General features: G+C 41.5%; 4 protein-coding genes across 6 annotated transcripts; 2 read left to right on the forward strand and 2 right to left on the reverse strand.

Moving 5' to 3' along the window:
• The first annotated feature begins 2 nt into the window (after positions 1–2).
• Positions 3–977, forward strand: LOC130696082 (large ribosomal subunit protein uL18m-like). The gene is made up of 3 exons (XM_057519160.2): positions 3–248; positions 472–700; positions 776–977. Exons 1-3 carry the CDS (start codon positions 52–54, stop codon positions 911–913), a joined length of 564 nt encoding a protein of 187 aa, XP_057375143.1. The 5' UTR covers positions 3–51; the 3' UTR covers positions 914–977.
• Positions 978–1,239: 262 nt separating this feature from the next.
• Positions 1,240–4,042, reverse strand: LOC130696066 (gametogenetin-binding protein 2-like). Of its 2 annotated transcripts, XM_057519139.2 has the most exons (10): positions 4,014–4,042; positions 3,651–3,916; positions 3,397–3,587; positions 3,196–3,339; positions 3,044–3,130; positions 2,849–2,977; positions 2,583–2,786; positions 1,802–2,478; positions 1,521–1,714; positions 1,240–1,447 (listed from the first exon to the last, which is right to left on the reverse strand). In XM_057519139.2, exons 2-10 carry the CDS (start codon positions 3,738–3,740, stop codon positions 1,262–1,264), a joined length of 1,902 nt encoding a protein of 633 aa, XP_057375122.1. In that variant the 5' UTR covers positions 3,741–3,916; positions 4,014–4,042; the 3' UTR covers positions 1,240–1,261. The 2 variants fall into 2 exon arrangements, with proteins under 2 accessions (XP_057375122.1, XP_057375121.1); XM_057519138.2 differs by lacking the exon at positions 4,014–4,042 and having other exon boundaries at positions 3,651–3,953.
• A 924-nt stretch (positions 4,043–4,966) lies between these two features.
• LOC130696079 (uncharacterized) lies at positions 4,967–6,382 on the reverse strand. Its single transcript, XM_057519155.2, has 6 exons — positions 6,226–6,382; positions 5,982–6,147; positions 5,772–5,912; positions 5,602–5,691; positions 5,400–5,543; positions 4,967–5,320 (listed from the first exon to the last, which is right to left on the reverse strand). The coding sequence occupies exons 2-6, from the start codon at positions 6,113–6,115 to the stop codon at positions 5,077–5,079; spliced, it is 753 nt and encodes a 250-aa protein (XP_057375138.1). The 5' UTR covers positions 6,116–6,147; positions 6,226–6,382; the 3' UTR covers positions 4,967–5,076.
• Positions 6,383–6,516: 134 nt separating this feature from the next.
• Positions 6,517–15,601, forward strand: LOC130696062 (transcription elongation factor SPT6-like). 2 transcript variants are annotated; one of them, XM_057519134.2, is made up of 22 exons: positions 6,517–6,657; positions 6,735–6,802; positions 6,879–6,963; positions 7,029–7,231; positions 7,294–7,396; positions 7,675–7,864; positions 7,926–8,166; positions 8,227–8,367; positions 8,434–9,726; positions 9,796–10,281; positions 10,349–10,663; positions 10,728–10,943; positions 11,003–11,317; positions 11,381–12,536; positions 12,607–12,807; positions 12,869–12,943; positions 13,020–14,023; positions 14,093–14,188; positions 14,272–14,361; positions 14,421–14,510; positions 14,585–15,129; positions 15,215–15,601. In XM_057519134.2, the coding sequence occupies exons 2-22, from the start codon at positions 6,764–6,766 to the stop codon at positions 15,297–15,299; spliced, it is 6,969 nt and encodes a 2,322-aa protein (XP_057375117.1). In that variant the 5' UTR covers positions 6,517–6,657; positions 6,735–6,763; the 3' UTR covers positions 15,300–15,601. The 2 variants fall into 2 exon arrangements, with proteins under 2 accessions (XP_057375117.1, XP_059351327.1); XM_059495344.1 differs by lacking the exon at positions 6,517–6,657 and adding an exon at positions 6,661–6,679.
• Positions 15,602–16,013: the final 412 nt, after the last annotated feature.

Raw genomic sequence — 16,013 nt, forward strand, 5'->3', positions numbered from 1 at the left:
TGCAGCTTAAGTTCAGTAGTTGTGAGTAGTTGAAAATTTTTCACTGCGAAAATGTGGGAAGCAAGGATTAGAAATGTCGGCTTCATTAGTTTAGCAAAAAGGACATACTCCTTTAATACAGGAGAAGTGAATAATTCATTCCTACCGTTCATTTACAATAGAAATCCGAGAAATTTGGAGCGGTTACGTATTGCTCCTAAACCGATGGGTTACGCACTGGACGATAAACCAATGAATTACTGGCATAGGTATTGATTATTAGATTGTAACTAAAAGCTATTACTCCATAAGCCTATTCACGTGATGACAATTCACTGCGCAAAATTGAAGAGGCTCATTTTGAACTCCCTTGTGGTTGAGTTTGATGAGTGTCAATGTCAAAACAAAAATCTGATGATTAGCATATATATATGTATTTCATTTTGTTGTGTTATATGTATGCTGTTAAAGATAACTATAATATATTTTTAGACTTGTTGTTGTGCAATCCAACCAACATGTTGGCGCCTACATTGAACACTTCAGTGGAAAGACAGTTATTTCAGCATCAACCAAAGAGTGGGCAATCAAACAGTTTCTAAGAAGCACTTCAGACACACAGGCTGCAGCAACAGTTGGCAAAGTCCTTGCTCAACGATGCTTAGAATGTGGTTTGCTGGAAGTACATTCAAACTATGTCATGAATCTGGTTTCACCAAAAGTAAGTGTTGTCTACTGGAAATGGCTGTACAGCACACTTAGCATCTTTAAAATCTTAATTGGATATCCCTTCTAGGTTTCATTACTTCTAAAGAACATCGAAAAAGGAGGGATCTCACTTAGCGAACCGGAGCAATTCCTTCCGCATAGGCATTGGAGTCGTGAGGCTAAAGAAAATCCCACTCAAATATATGAAGAAATGCAAACAAAATAAGCTAGCTGATTCGAAAATTAAATAACAGTAAATGAGAAAATTAAATACAATATCATGTCTGATTTGAATAGTACATTTGTCCCCATAGCAAATGACAAATACAAGAACGTAAGGGCATACTAAGAGTGCCTCATATAAGACATGAACTGTAAAGAAGAATGAAGAGGAAGAAACATTTCATTGGAAAAAAAATACGGAGAAGTGCAGACTGATAAACGCACTCATTATTTGCCCACAAACAATGCCTCTTTTTCTCTTTTTTTTCTTATATTTTATTTTTGTTTTAAACCTATGATAGCCAGCGAAGGTAAGCGGCACCGACGGGCTATGCTCTATATATTTTATTATTTAATCCAGTGGGGCCGATTTTTGGACACGTCCACACAGTTGATCAAACTTGAGGCGTAAATCGTTTCGCAGTTGGCGACGTTGTTCGTTATAATGTTGTTGTTGCTTGCGGAAAGCTTGCACTTCCTCTAACGGAATAAAACCCTCTTCACCTTCGTCGTCGTCATCCGAATTTACATGCCATTCCTTTTGTAAAAACCGTGAAAAATATTACGGGTTATCACTAAGGAAACAACAACAACAAAAAAGAAATAAGTACCTCAAGCATTTGTTGTAGACTTCGACCATTTCGGCAGTTTTCACGTAACTTGATGTGAATGGGACACCGCCCCCCACGACCTAAGTTATTTCTTGTTTCAACATCTTCATTTTCCATTTCACCACAGTTGCAGTGGTCTTCCGAAAGGCTTTCAGGGACTGGACTTGGGCTAGGGCGGCACTGTACCGGAGAACCTAAAACCAAGTAAATGAAAGGAGGTTAAAATAAACATAGTTAAGAATGGTAAGTTTTTGGAGTGACAAAATAGGCAAAAGTCGAACCTGAATGGTGGTTGCACAATCCTTCGGTACAGGCAACATCGGAGCCTTCAGGCGTCGTCAAATTACTAGAGTTAGTCGAGGAGTATCCCGATTCTTGTGGACACTTGCGAGAGCGACCAGTTGTAAACGATGGCTGTGTTGCAAAAGGCGCATGTCCCGAGCTACTGGAATGCTTAGCATCAGTAGCCAGACAAGGGCAGTGTTCCAGACTTGGCGACCGGCTCGATTCCAGCATAGAACGATGACAAGCGGGTATTGGGGGAACAAGCATTGGAAGAATGTCTTCATCGGCATCGCCCTCCACATCATCCTCATTATCGTAGTCTTTTTCACTTCGACAAATGTTGTCCGAACTGGAAATACTATCTTTCTTACCCCGTCGCTTCTTGCGCTTTTGTTTTTTGGCTTCTTTTCTTTGCTTTTGAACAGCCTCTTCGCGACTAAGTTCGTCACAAAGCAATTCAAGCTGTGAAACTCCTCGTTTAGATTCAACTGCCATTTCGAATGATCGTCGTAGTGCCTGCAAAGATGCAAACTGTAACATATCCACCATCTGTTCCTCTTCTCGAAGCCTCTGAGCTACTCGCTGAAGTCGTTCTAACAAACAAATTCCCACGCAAGTCACCACCTCTTCCTGAGCAACTTCCATTGTCTTCGCATGCCTCTCTCGTCGGAAACTAAAATAAAATTTTTTTAGTGCTACAACGATTTCAGTGGAATGGAAACGTAGTTAGTATTTTATCATATAGATAACATATCCCTAGAAATCAGAAACACAAACCTTCCAACAAGTTCGGGTTCGGCCCTCGCGATGAGCAAAGACATGAGGTCCGCATTGCACTGAACATGAATATGTTTTTCTGCTGGGCAACACTTTAGACCAAGATACAGAATGGGTTTATATCCCTTTTCCTCTGCAGGCTCGACTTCCCCAACCAACAAACTATAGGCCCGCAAGACCTTCAAACGACATTCGGGACAAAACCTATTCGAACGAAACAACCTTACAGATGTTGGAATATTATTAAAGAACCGATAAAATTGTACCTATGTTTCTGCAGATATGCCTCTAACGTGTCAAGAAGAGCATTAGCTTCTACCAAAGTTAATTCTTCCCTGCATTCCTGCGCCATAGAATCCCACAACGGTCGCCAATTTACGCCAGTCGGTCGAGCTCTGAAAAAATTCAGTAGGGAAATAAATTTAAAATGTCTTCTTCTTGATCAAATGTTTACAAAATACCTATGAGCATCCAACGAATGCAGCGGGCATCGTCGATTTTGACGAGATTTGGTCGTAATAGACTCTGCCATTGTGTTTAGACGACTCCTATGGAAAACGTAGCACAGAAATATTAAAACAATACATGTTGTTTAATAGGGACGCAAACATACCCATAATACTTCAACAATATAAACAGTTTAGAAGAGGAAGATATGACTTCTGGAGCTAGCCCTAAAGTACCATTTGGGGATAAGGTAACAGGGTACAAGGCATCTTGTCCGGATGCTACAAGCTCTCGAAACAATCTTTCAACACTTTATTACAAAAACTGTCAGTATAATGGTACAATAAACAATCTGAATTTAACTGACCTTCTCCTACAACCAACACATGGGACATTGGGTCCTATTAATTCCAACACTTCTTGGCTTGATACTTGCATGGAATCATTCATCTCTGCTGCTGTTAGTAATTTCTTTTTATCTATAAATGCCTCATTTTCAGAACCTTTCAAGCAAGAGGGTAGACGGGTTAAGTTCAACTCTGGCAATTTCATCACCATCTAACATAAAATAAGCGAAAATTGATTTAATAAATCCAACAAAAATGTAAATTTGACATTTACCGAAATGTTTTCATCAAATGGAAGGGGGAGTTCCCTTCTGCCCAAAGGGCATGGTGCATCATCACGGTATAAGGAAATCAATTTTGCCATGATTTCTAAGTGTGACAAAACCACAATCAAGGTAAACTATTCAAATATTTCAAAAGTTTTCTCCAAAGGCGAGTCTGTTTCAGCGGCTCTATGGAGGACCCCTTATCAGTAATCAGTTTCGAATACGTCAACACTTTTGCAGATAGTTTGTTGTTGACACCCACGATTCCCAGTAGCTATGTTTTAAAAAAAAAGATCTATTAGATGATAAGATAGCAGTGAGAAGAATAAACATTAACAAATACGCAATGAAATATGGAGGAGAAATCAGACCTAAATAAAAATAACGGCCTCCAATGGACTTGCCGAAAACACGAAACACAAGTTGTCTTACCCTTCGTAGAATACGGTGGCGAAGCCTTATCTGACCATATGTGACCGATGGGCGCCGGTTCCGATCATTTCAACCCGCACCGAAAAACCGTAGATCGGGGCTCATCAGTGGCAAACCGCCATGTAAGCTTTAACAGCGCAAAAAAAAAAGTAAAAAAGCATGACATCAATCTACCATTAAGGGCTATTACTAGACGAGCCTAAAGTTACTCGGGCGTAGATTCTGTGTGTCCTTTAGAGTCGGTATAGCTCTTTTCTTCTTCTTACTCCTCTTCTTTCTTGAGCGTTGTAGATGATGTCCGAAGCGATGAGGATGTCCAATCTTGAATCTGATAAGATGAAGAATCTTGTGTATCTTGAATGATGATTTGGAGGGTGGTGGGAGGGAGCATGGAGCATGGAGGGAATGGAGGGCTTGGAAATAGGGGGTGGCGGGATTTGAACCTGGAACCGACAGAATACAAAGCGAAAGTGATAACCATTGTGCCTGGACCGCACATCCCAACCGAATTTTGCTTTCGGTGTCTCCAATTCAAATAGACATCTTGTGTACATAATACTAGTAAGTGAAGTGATAGTAATAAGTGAAGTAAGTATGGTACTGTAGCATAGTTCGCGGCTGCTATTCTGTTTTCTCTGTTTCGAATCTATGTTGTTATATTATAATTTTTTTTTTCTTTTTTCACATGTTAAAGATTGACCCAAAAAACTGAGGTAGAGAAAAAGTAATCGTAGCTCATAGGTTGTTGGTAAGTCTCCCATGGCCACTAAGTTCATGTATGCAAGCAACTAATCATCGGGCCAATGTTTGACCCTCTTCGATTCCAATAAGTTTTTGTTAGTTAGTTGGTTGTAGCAATAGCATAATGATATAGGAGTCATCCATTCATACATGATTGTTTTCATGTTTAATCGGTTGTCAATGATAACGAACAACGAATACCGAAGTTTGTCGAAAACATTTTTTTTATCAAAATAAAACACACACTTCATTAACAGAAAATCAGAGATCATCATCCATTTCGAGATCTGGTTGGTGCTGATCGTTCAAGTTAAAATTATTAATTGGCTCATTGTTATTACTTTCCTCTTCATTAATGAGCTCTAAGTCATTTGTTGGGTTTCCTTCTAGCGCTTCTGATGCTAAGCTGCGAGACTGTTCTTCACATGGGCTTGCATTTCTTTCGACAAGCTGATGGACATCACTCCGCGGTTGCCACAAAACCACTGCCATCGATGGTCTATTACTAAACATATACAAACGGCAAAGCAATTTAACTGGAGCTGTTAACAAAATAATTAGATTTTAAGCGATATAAGACATACAAGTTTTCAAGCAGACACTGAGGGATGCTATTTTCGTGCTGAAAATTGCGAATTTCGTCCGATAGAATTAGTTTGGAGCAAGCGTCAATTTTTAGACTGTCCGAAGAGATTATTGTGGTACTATCATCTTCCATTGCATCTAATCTGAAGCAAGCAAACCAAAATTACTGTACTGATTTGAAATATTATATCACTAATATACCTTGGTTGTTCTGACGTGGAGGAACATATTTGAAGTTGACTCAAGTGAGCTGAAATCTTATCCTCAGTAATCAGCTGTTTTCTAACTTGCCTAGGTAAATATAATAATAATAACATAAGATTTTGCAATGGTATCACATCTCTTTAAGCTATAATATATTATAATTTTACTCTTCACTTGGTTCATCAATTTTCCGTTTAAGGGGTGAGGGAAGAGGTATCAGTTTCCAGTTGTCTTGGAGGGTATTCCATGCTGATAATGACTCAGTTTGTGCAGCACATGGTTCTTGTGCATCTAATTCACCTGAAAATCTGGGGTTAACAAGTCAGTTATTCATTTCAAGTATTTATAATAATAGCATTTAAATTATCATTAGGAACCTTGTAACTCTATGATGTGGCAAAGAACTCCAGGGCATAGATTCTGGTGGATGTTGGTTCCAACTGTTGAGAGCAGCAGATACCACAGGGTTGTTGGAATTAGGAGGTATTATGGGGAAACCAGATGTAAACATTGTTGATCAAAAACAGAAAACAACCGCCTTGTCTATGAAGAATAGTGCAAAAATGATTTTTTGAACTGTGCTACTAATATAAATACAAGCTACAGAACATTCTGGAATACCTTTTGTGTACGTTGTACTATCCTTTTTAAAAGTTATCGTATAGGCACCTTCTCACCTGAACCAATTTCAATTTTCGGTTTCTTTAGTGTAATTTAGAACAAATCTAAATCGAAGTAGGAAATTTTTTTGTTGTTTTTACAAACAGTGAATCCAAGTAACACGAATAGCAGAGCACGAAAACACTAAAAAGTGGAATTATGGTTGTGCCTGCAACACCATCTAACGGAAATAAGAAATTATGCGTAGAATGTTCGACATCTATTGCAAATTAATTGAAATATTACCGGCACACTGTGCACAGACGACGATGCTTAAAGCTTGTTCCAATGGTCAGTCTCGGATCTCAAAGTTGTTCATTAATAACGTGTTAGCATCGACAACATCTATCATCGCCTTTATTCTCCTTGTGGACATTTTAAAATAATTATTAAGTACGTCGTAGCAGTTTTCGCTGTTGATATTATGTTTTTAGTTTGCTTCTAAACAAGGAATGTTAATTAACTTTTAGGTATTTTTGGAGTTTTCTAATCCGGAACCATGGCGGATTTTATCGACTCGGAAGCCGAAGAAAGCGAGGTAAGCAAAGAATTTATCGGAATATGTTGATCTTGTCTTATTCTCTGGAAACCTGTATTGCCTCCAAATTAACCAGGAGGAAGAGGAATTGACTGAAAAGGAACGGTCAAAGTTAAAAAAGATAAAAGCTGCTGCTATTGATAGTGATGATGAAGATGAAGGTATGCATAAAATTAATAAGTATTGGTTTCATCATTTAGAGCTTTTGGTTGTACTTTTTCAATAGATGATGATGAACAAATGCAGGAGGAATTGGGGGACCTAATCGATGACAATCCAATTGAAGATGATAGCAGCAGCAGTGAAAGTGATAATGAAACTTCTGGTGGGACTAAGCGAAAAAGAGATGACGATGATGATGAACTTGATGATCGACTGAGTGAAGAGGATTTTGAGCTGATTGAAGAAAATTTGGGTATAAAAATGAAGGTAAAGTTACTAACACAATTTTATCATTTGAAAACTCCATGATTCCTTTTTTGTTTTATAAGAGGAAAAAAACCTTTGTCCGAGTCAAACGAATTGTAGATGATGAATCTGATGAAGAAGGACAAGAAAAAGGAAGAGATGCCATTGCCAATGAGCTATTTGAAGGTAAAATTTTGTTACCGTACTTTTTCAGTTTGCGAAAAAGTTTTCCTCCCCCTTCCTTTTTTAAATTTATTAATCTTATTTATTTACTTTTTTTAAAATATATTCATAGTGATTATAATTCGTATAATTAGTAGTTATAAGCAAACAGAGGCCCGTAAACAAACAAAAAAAAACGTGTACGCATACATAATAAAATTGTGAAAATTATGACCCCGAGAAACGCACATGCCTCGTTCTGATCCCATTTTATTTTTAATTATAATTTTTTAAAAATGCAGGCTCTGATGGCGAAGACAGCAGGAGAGCCGCAAGTAGAACAAGGCAAGAAAGAAATGAAGAAGAAAATTTTGATAAATATTCCGATGAAGAAGATGAAGACGAAGAAGATATTGGCGATTTCATTGTCGACGCTGAGGGTCAACCCATTCACGGAAAGAAAAAGAAGAGAAAAGCAATTTACACTGACGCGTATGATTATGATTATTACATCTTTTCAAGCTCGATAAACTGACAGTATTCTCAATTTCAGAGCTTTGCAAGAAGCACAAGACATTTTTGGGGTTGACTTTGATTACGAAGATTTCAACCAGGAAGGAGAGGAATATGAAGAGGACGAAGAGGAAGAAGAATATGAAGATGAAGAGGGAGTTAGAAAAATGCGAAAGAAGCCGGGTCAGGTTGTGAAAAAGAAGTCTCAGCGCAAAACCATATACGATGTCTATGAGCCTAGTGAACTTGAACGGGGTCACTTTACGGACTTCGACGAAAAGGTTAAACTTGTGCATATACATTATAAAAATTCAAGCTGACCTAACTGTTATCATGAATAGATCCGAAAAACCGATATGCCTGAACGCATGCAACTCCGAAATGTTCCGATTTCGTCGGTGGATGAAGGTTCATCAGAATTGGACTTGGAAGCAGAGTGGATATACAAGCACGCATTTTCCAAACCATCGATTTCAAATCAGGTATGGCAACTATTCTTTATTTCTTTTTTCATCGCGCCACTTTAACTCTTCTTCTTTTAAATGCAGGACGGAAATACAGATGGTCGTGAAAAGGCTACAAAAGGCCCACAGACAGTCGAAAAGATCCGTAAAGCTCTCGAATTTATGCGCAATCAACACTTTGAAGTGCCTTTCATCGCCTTTTACCGTAAAGAATACGTTCAACCCGAGTTGAGCGTCAATGACCTTTGGCGAGTTTACAAATTTGACGAGAAATGGACGCAACTGCAAACACGCAAGAAGAACATGATGCGACTCTTCAAGAAAATGCAAAAGTATCAGTCGGAGAAGCTTACCCAAAATTTGACGGAATCTATTCCGGAAAATGTTCGTGTTCTCAAAGATGAGGACTACGATAGACTGAGAGTCGTTCAATCGATTGAAGAGTTAAGCGACGTTTACAACCATTTCGTGCTATACTATGGAGCTGACGTACCTGCCATGCAGGAAGACCATCGCCGTAAGGCGAGAGAAGAAGCTAAAGAACGAAGAAGTTCAGCCGCTAGAAGAAGGTTGAACGAAGACGGGGAACCTATTGATGTTGATGATCTCGGTGAAGACCTTCGTGATCCAGATGATCCCGATACAGCAAACATTGACGAGGCATCAGCTATCAAACAAGCGACACGAAGTGATCTGTACTCTTTGTGCGCTAGGGCTGGATTAGATGGTTTATTAAGGAAATACGGATTATCTCCTGAACAATTCGCTGAAAATATGCGGGATAATTACCAACGACACGAAGTAGATCAAACACCAACGGAGCCTTTCGATGTTGCGCTTGAATACGTCTCGACAAAGTTCCCAACTGCTACTGAAGTCCTTAAAGCAGCAAACTACATGATGGCAGTTCAGATCGCCAAAGAGCCGTTGGTTCGTCAGTGTGTTCGCGAAGCCTTCTTTGAACGCGCTCGAATCGACGTTATACCCACAAAACAGGGTCTGAAGGAGATCGACGAGAATCACCATCTTTATCCCATGAAATTTCTTAAAGATAAACCCGTGCGTGACTTAGCAGACGACCAGTTCCTCCGCCTGATAGTCGCTGAACAAGACAAGTTACTTACCATTGTTTTCCAAACGAAAATCGAAGGAGCGACTACTCCCAGTTACGTTGATGAGGTGAAAGCATTATTCACCCGCGACGAGTTCAGCAAACTAGTTCAAGAATGGAATGATCTGCGTAATGAAGTAATTGATCTCGCACTCAATAAGTTCGTTTTCCCTGCACTGGTCAAAGAGCTTAAGGCTAAGTTGTTAAGCGAAGCTCGGGAATTTGTTTTACGAGCTTGTTGCCACCAGCTTTACAACTGGCTTAAGGTATGCAAAGATCCGCCATTACATTACTGGGAGAGAATATGTTTCTTATTTTCTATGTTTGTTTTGTAGGTTGCCCCCTATAAAGTCGACTTCGATGACGAAGATGAATGGGACACTAAAAATGGCATTCGAGTCATGGCGATCAGCTACGTTGCCGATCTCGATCAAGCTGCTTTTGGTTGTTTAATCAATGTCGACGGTGAATGTACGGATCACATCCGTCTGGAACATATTCTTAAACGAAAAAATGCTTGGAAGGAGATGGATCGTGCTGGAAAAGAGAGAGACTTGAATATGCTGCGTAATTTCATTTTTAGTAAAAAGCCACACGTAATCGCCGTTAGTGCCGAGTCGCGAGAAGCTACCATGCTGATAGAAGATTTGCGAGCTATTACTGCTCAGTTAGTCGAAGATGAACAATGGCCAATGATCAATGTTGAACTAGTAGACAACAGTTTGGGTAAGGTTTTTGCGAATTCCACTCGAGCTGAAACGGAGTTTCGTGAATATCCGTCATTGTTACGCGAAGCCATAAGCATCGCCAGAGGTTTACAGGTAAAACTCTTGTGTCTTACAATTTTTACGATGCCTAGTTTGTCTACAAAAATGTTTTGATACTTAGGATCCACTCATTGAGTATTCACAATTGTGCAATACCGATGAAGAAATCGTATGCCTTAAATACCACGAGTTGCAGGATCAGCTGTCTAAAGAAGAACTTTTGGAAGGACTCTATACAGAATTTGTTAACCGAACGAATGAAGTTGGTGTTGACATCAATCGGGCCATTAACTACCCGCACACAGCTAATCTAGTTCAGTTTGTCTGCGGTCTCGGTCCAAGAAAAGGCCAAGCGCTGATAAAAATCCTGAAACAAAACAACCAAAGGCTAGAAAATCGAACTCAATTAGTCACCGCCTGTCACATGGGTCCAAAAGTAATTTTAAAGCCATTCTAGTTCTGTTAGAATGACTTTTTTAACCCTCAAATTTTTCTCAAAGGTTTTCATTAACTGTGCTGGTTTCATCAAAATTGATACCAATTCACTTGGTGACAGTACCGAATCGTACGTAGAAGTATTGGACGGCTCGCGTGTCCATCCGGAAACTTACGAATGGGCTCGTAAAATGGCTGTTGATGCTCTAGAGTACGACGATGAAGATGCCAATCCAGCTGGTGCTGTTGAAGAAATTCTCGAAGCTCCCGAGCGCCTCAAAGTATAAAATATTTTTATCCGAATGTAAGACTTGATTTTACCTTAGTTTATATTCGATAGGATTTGGATCTCGATGCTTTCGCTGATGAACTTGAGCGACAAGGTTTCGGCAACAAACGAATCACTTTGTACGATATCCGATCGGAGCTCAATCATCGATACAAGGACGCCCGACAGCAATATCAAGCACCTTCTCCTGAAGAGATCTTTAATATGGTCACTAAGGAGACGCCACAAACCTTTTTCATCGGCAAGCTTGTAATGGCAACCGTAACGGGCTTCCAGCACCGCAAACCCAAACGTGAGGAATTGGATAGAGCGAATCCAAATAGAAATGAAGCTACCGGCCTTTGGCAATGTCCCTTTTGTCTGCAGGTAAAAACAATAATGTTAAAACAATTAAGTCGTATGTTTGAAAGGTATTGTTTGTTATCTTAGAACGACTTCACTGATTTATCGGAAGTGTGGAACCATTTTGATGCTGGATCGTGCAGTGGTCAAGCGATCGGTGTGCGAGTTCGCTTGGAAAACGGATTGTCAGGGTTCATTCCAATGAAATGTCTTTCTGACTCTGAAGTAACCAATCCAGAAGAAAGAGTTCGTCCTGGCCAGACGATCCATTGTCGTGTAACTAAAATCGACGTGGAGCGGTTCTCGGTCGCAGCAACTTCCAAATCCTCTGATCTGATGGACAAAAACGGCGAATGGCGTCCGCCTAAGGACGCTTACTACGACACAGCAGCTGAAGAAAGCATTTTGCGAGCAGAAGAAGATGCTAAGAAGCTCAAACATCGCCAAAGCTACACTAAGCGTGTCATTGTTCATCCATCATTCAAAAATATTGGATTCAAAGAAGCTGAAAAAATCATGGCTTCTATGGAACAAGGTGAAGTTATCGTTCGGCCTTCCAGCAAAGGAACCAATCATTTGACAGTCACCTGGAAGGTCGGCGAAAACATTTGCCAGCACGTTGATATCCGAGAAGAGGGCAAAGAAAACGCTTTCAGTCTTGGTCAATCGCTGTGGATCGGCGATGAAGAATTTGAAGATCTGGACGAAATTGTGGCTCGCTACATCAACCCGATGGCTGGCCACGCCCGCGATCTCTATGCTTTCCGTTATTTCCGCGATTTGGGAATTCCGGAAGAGAACTATGCCCCTGGCAAAGAACGCGAACGTGCCGATGAAGTGATCAAGGATGACAAAAAGAAAAATCCTGCAAAGATTCACTACTTTGTAACGGCTTCCCGTGAATTTCCGGGCAAGTTTATGCTTACATATTTACCCAGGACGCACACCAAGCACGAATTCATCACAGTTACTCCGGAAGGATTCCGATTCCGTGGACAGGTCCACGACAGTTTGGCTTCTCTCTTCCGATGGTTCAAGGAACACTTTAGAGATCCTATTCCTGGGACTCCTTCTTCACGTGCCGGTGGCGGTGGCCATCATACTTCGGGTAGCTCGTCACGTACACCTGGCTATGGTGGAACAGGAACGACCCCGAATGTTAATCCAGAGACGCTGCAACGTGTAGCTCAATCGATACCAGCTAATATGCTTCATTCCCTTAGTCAGGCTGCACATTTCCAAGGTGATAAATGAAAAATTGTATAAAGTGTGGCTAGAATTCCATTTTAATATTAACGATTCTGCTGGTTTAGGAACCCCGACGCCCTTCGGTTACCCTGCGAATACTCCATACACACCATCTGGGCAGACGCCTTTTATGACCCCGTTTGCCACAACTCCTCATCAACCTCAGACTCCACGCTATTCCGGTACTCCCGCACCAAATGCTGCACCTTCGGGTGGAGCTTCTCAGGGCACTTTCAGAACACCTGCTGCTCCAGTTGCACACAGAGGTAAAAATAAAATAAAAATTAGCATTAAAGTAAAGCAGGTTTTAAACTTCGGGTTTTATAGGATATGGATCACAGAATCATTCATCTTCACCATTCAACCGTCAATCTAGTGGTTCCAATCGACCAAGTTCTCAAAGTACGTCAAAATTAAGTTTTTTTTTTTTTTTTTTTAGATTGCTCATTGTGATTTTCCACCTATTTAATTTTCGTAGGCTCATCCAGAGGAGCTTCCGATTCGTGGGATGCAGTTGCTGATGATTGGGGCCTTGGAAGTACAGCCAACGGCTCCAAAACTTCTACATCTCGATCTGCTGCACCTGCTGGCAGTGAACCTGATGATTGGAACGCAGCAACTAATGCTTGGGGTTCAGTTACCGCTAACCGGTCAGCCGCAAAAACGACGCCTAATTCAAGACCAAGTGCCGCTGCCTCAGGTGATGATTGGGGAGCTTCTGCTGATGCCTGGGCATCTTCTGGTGGCAATTCTCGCGGAAGAACAACACCAAGCGCAAGCAGAGCCGGGGCAGGCACAGAGGACTGGGGTGCGTCAAGCAAACCATCAGGATCATCTTCCAACCCATCCACACCCAAAACCAATTCTTCAAAAACCGGAGGTAGTGATGACTGGGGAGCTAAAGCCGACGCCTGGGCTGCCTCAAAGGGAAGAACTACAACCAGTTCTAGCAAAGGAGATGATTGGGGAAGCTCTGGCAGCTCTAGTAGCCCATGGGCCACTGGTGCTAATGCCGCTCCGAGAGGAGGAAGGACTCCATCTCGTGGTGGATCGAAATCTAGTACACCTGCTAGCAGTCAGCCAGCAGCTGTGGATGATTGGGGTTTATCCAACGACACACCGGCTGCACAGTCTGCTACAACTACGTCACGTAGTGCGACATCAGCAGCAAACGATGACTGGGCATCCGAAGCCGATGCGTTTGCGTCAGGTAGCAAATCTGCAACCCCGCGAGCTGCACCGACTCCGAGTTCATCTGGTGCTGATGATTGGTCAGCGGCAGCTGATGCATGGGCTAGCGGAAGCAGCTCCAAAGCATCAACGACACCCAGCGCTTCCAAGACAGATGATCCATGGAGTAGCATAAGTAGCACTGGTGGCAGTGGAGGAGGATCTTACGGTTCCAGAGGAACAGGAGGGTCGTATGGCTCCCGAGGAGGTGGTAGAGGTGGAGGAGGAGGCGGTGGAAGGCCGTGTTATAATGTAGGCGATTGTTCTTGAGTTACATTTATGAAACGTTCATGTTTTATCAATCTAATGTTTTATTTCTAGTGCCAGGAAGAAGGTCATATGTCGAAAGATTGTCCTAAACCCAGAGCAGGAGGTGGCAGGGGACGAGGAGGAGGAGGATCCATGTCTTGTTATAACGTAGGTGTTCTGTTATTTTATTATTTGATTTACCACTTTCTTTTGTTTTCTGAATGCTGATATTGTTTTTCCTTGAATCGTAGTGTAACGAAGACGGACATATGTCAAGAGATTGTCCTAAGCCTTCTGCTAGAGGTGGTGGTAGAGGCGGGGGTTCGATGTCCTGTTACAATGTAAGTATGATGTTGATCAGTGTAACCACGATAACTTACCGTATTTGTTTTAATTTTAGTGTAATGAAGACGGACATATTTCAAGAGATTGCCCGAAGCCGTCCAGCCGAGGAGGAGGTAGAAGTGGTGGAAGCCGTGCTTGCTATAAGGTACTTTTTTGTATATATTTATTATTTGTTTTATTGTTCGCCCTGATTTTATGGGAAATGATTTTTTATTGCAGTGCAATGAAGAAGGGCACATGTCAGCAGATTGTCCCAAATCAGGAGGGAGCAGAAGCGGCAGCAGCCGCTCCCGATCTAGTACGGCCTCCGCCAATGACGATAGGGGATCCACCTCCAGCCCATGGGCTACAGGAGCCAATGCAGCCCCTCGCGGAAGTGGAAGGGCATCGTCGAGTGCTAGCAAATCAAATGATGATGATTGGGGGGCTTCTGTACCTGCTAGATCAGGTGACAGGACATCGCCAAGTGCCAGAAAATCAAACGACGATGACTGGGGAACTCCTGCACCCCCTGCTGCAGCCGGTAGATCTACACCAAGTGCCAGAAAATCAAACGATGATGATTGGGGAGCTACGGCCGACTCTTGGCCTTCAGCCACCGGGAAGGGCGGAGGAGATAGATCTCGGTCAAGCAGAAGTACAGCGGCTCCTGCTTCTTCAGCTGATTCATGGGACACTGCAGCGACGTCTAGAGGATCTGCGTCACGAGGAGATGATGATTGGGGCACTTCTATCAGCGCACCTGGAACTACGCCACGATCTAGGTTAATTTAGCATTTGCTGGTTTTCAAAAATATTATCCATAAAGTTTGTGCCTAAATTTTTACATTTTTCTGTTGTATTTTGTAGTGATGGTCGAAGAAGTTCTCGCCAGGGCGGCCGCAGTCCTCGTCAAATGGAAATGGGCGACGCCACCCCGCTCTATGATGAATGACCTCTCTAACACATAATAACTCTTAGCGTTAGATTCTTCTGTTCCCTCAGCTCATATTGTTTCATTCGTATTCACTACCCTAATCGTGCTTTGCGAAAAACCGTCACTAGTATCGAACTGGGAGCGGGAAAAAAAAAGTTTTGATACTTGAATACAAAGGACATGTATTTGCACTTGCGATTATGTTGTATCACATTACATTTCCGCTGGTACCTAGTGTTCTCTTATTTTATAACCAACTGAAACGTTAAAGAAAAATAATCGTTGGAATACATAATCGCCTCACTAGGCACCTCTTTTAATGTTTTCGTTCTCATGTGAAGATGATGTGAGACAGTGTTAGCGAAGATTGTGGATTGTATAGACTATTTTACTTATTTTCCAGTATAAAGCGAATTGTACGTAAGTCAGTAACAGATGAAAAAAACGTACGGAAGGTCAGCAGTTTTGACCAGCAATAAAAGAATCGTGCATCTCGATCGATTGTCTAATTATTATGACTTTTTATTAATTGCAAATGTGAATGTAGTGTGATACAATGAGTTTCAAGAAGTAAATCTATGGCCAAAATTTTTTCCGAATGGTTCTAGTTAGGTCCAGAAAAAATGTGAAAATCAACATTACACACTGTATTTCCCCCGCTGATTGTCACTTTCTCAGTGCGTTCTGTATATCAGACTCCAGCGGTCCAGCCTAGCAGACGTTTCACATGTT

Source organism: Daphnia carinata, chromosome 5, assembly GCF_022539665.2.
Source record: "Daphnia carinata strain CSIRO-1 chromosome 5, CSIRO_AGI_Dcar_HiC_V3, whole genome shotgun sequence".
Classification (NCBI taxonomy): domain Eukaryota; kingdom Metazoa; phylum Arthropoda; class Branchiopoda; order Diplostraca; family Daphniidae; genus Daphnia; species Daphnia carinata.

Coding starts and splice junctions, on each gene's coding strand:
- LOC130696062 (XM_057519134.2), top strand. CDS start 6,764: ATGGCGGATTTTATCGACTCGGAAGCCGAAGAAAGCGAG. Junction 7,865..7,925: donor AAAGCAATTTACACTGACGC/GTATGATTATGA, acceptor TCTCAATTTCAG/AGCTTTGCAAGAAGCACAAG. Junction 10,282..10,348: donor GCATCGCCAGAGGTTTACAG/GTAAAACTCTTG, acceptor TTTGATACTTAG/GATCCACTCATTGAGTATTC.
- LOC130696066 (XM_057519139.2), bottom strand. CDS start 3,740: ATGGCAAAATTGATTTCCTTATACCGTGATGATGCACCATGCCCTTTG. Junction 2,787..2,848: donor GCATATCTGCAGAAACATAG/GTACAATTTTAT, acceptor TCGTTCGAATAG/GTTTTGTCCCGAATGTCGTT. Junction 1,715..1,801: donor ATTGTGCAACCACCATTCAG/GTTCGACTTTTG, acceptor ACTTGGTTTTAG/GTTCTCCGGTACAGTGCCGC.
- LOC130696082 (XM_057519160.2), top strand. CDS start 52: ATGTGGGAAGCAAGGATTAGAAATGTCGGCTTCATTAGTTTAGCAAAA. Junction 249..471: donor CCAATGAATTACTGGCATAG/GTATTGATTATT, acceptor ATATATTTTTAG/ACTTGTTGTTGTGCAATCCA. Junction 701..775: donor TGAATCTGGTTTCACCAAAA/GTAAGTGTTGTC, acceptor TATCCCTTCTAG/GTTTCATTACTTCTAAAGAA.
- LOC130696079 (XM_057519155.2), bottom strand. CDS start 6,115: ATGTTTACATCTGGTTTCCCCATAATACCTCCTAATTCCAACAACCCT. Junction 5,692..5,771: donor ATTGATGAACCAAGTGAAGA/GTAAAATTATAA, acceptor ATATTTACCTAG/GCAAGTTAGAAAACAGCTGA. Junction 5,321..5,399: donor CAGTGTCTGCTTGAAAACTT/GTATGTCTTATA, acceptor GTATATGTTTAG/TAATAGACCATCGATGGCAG.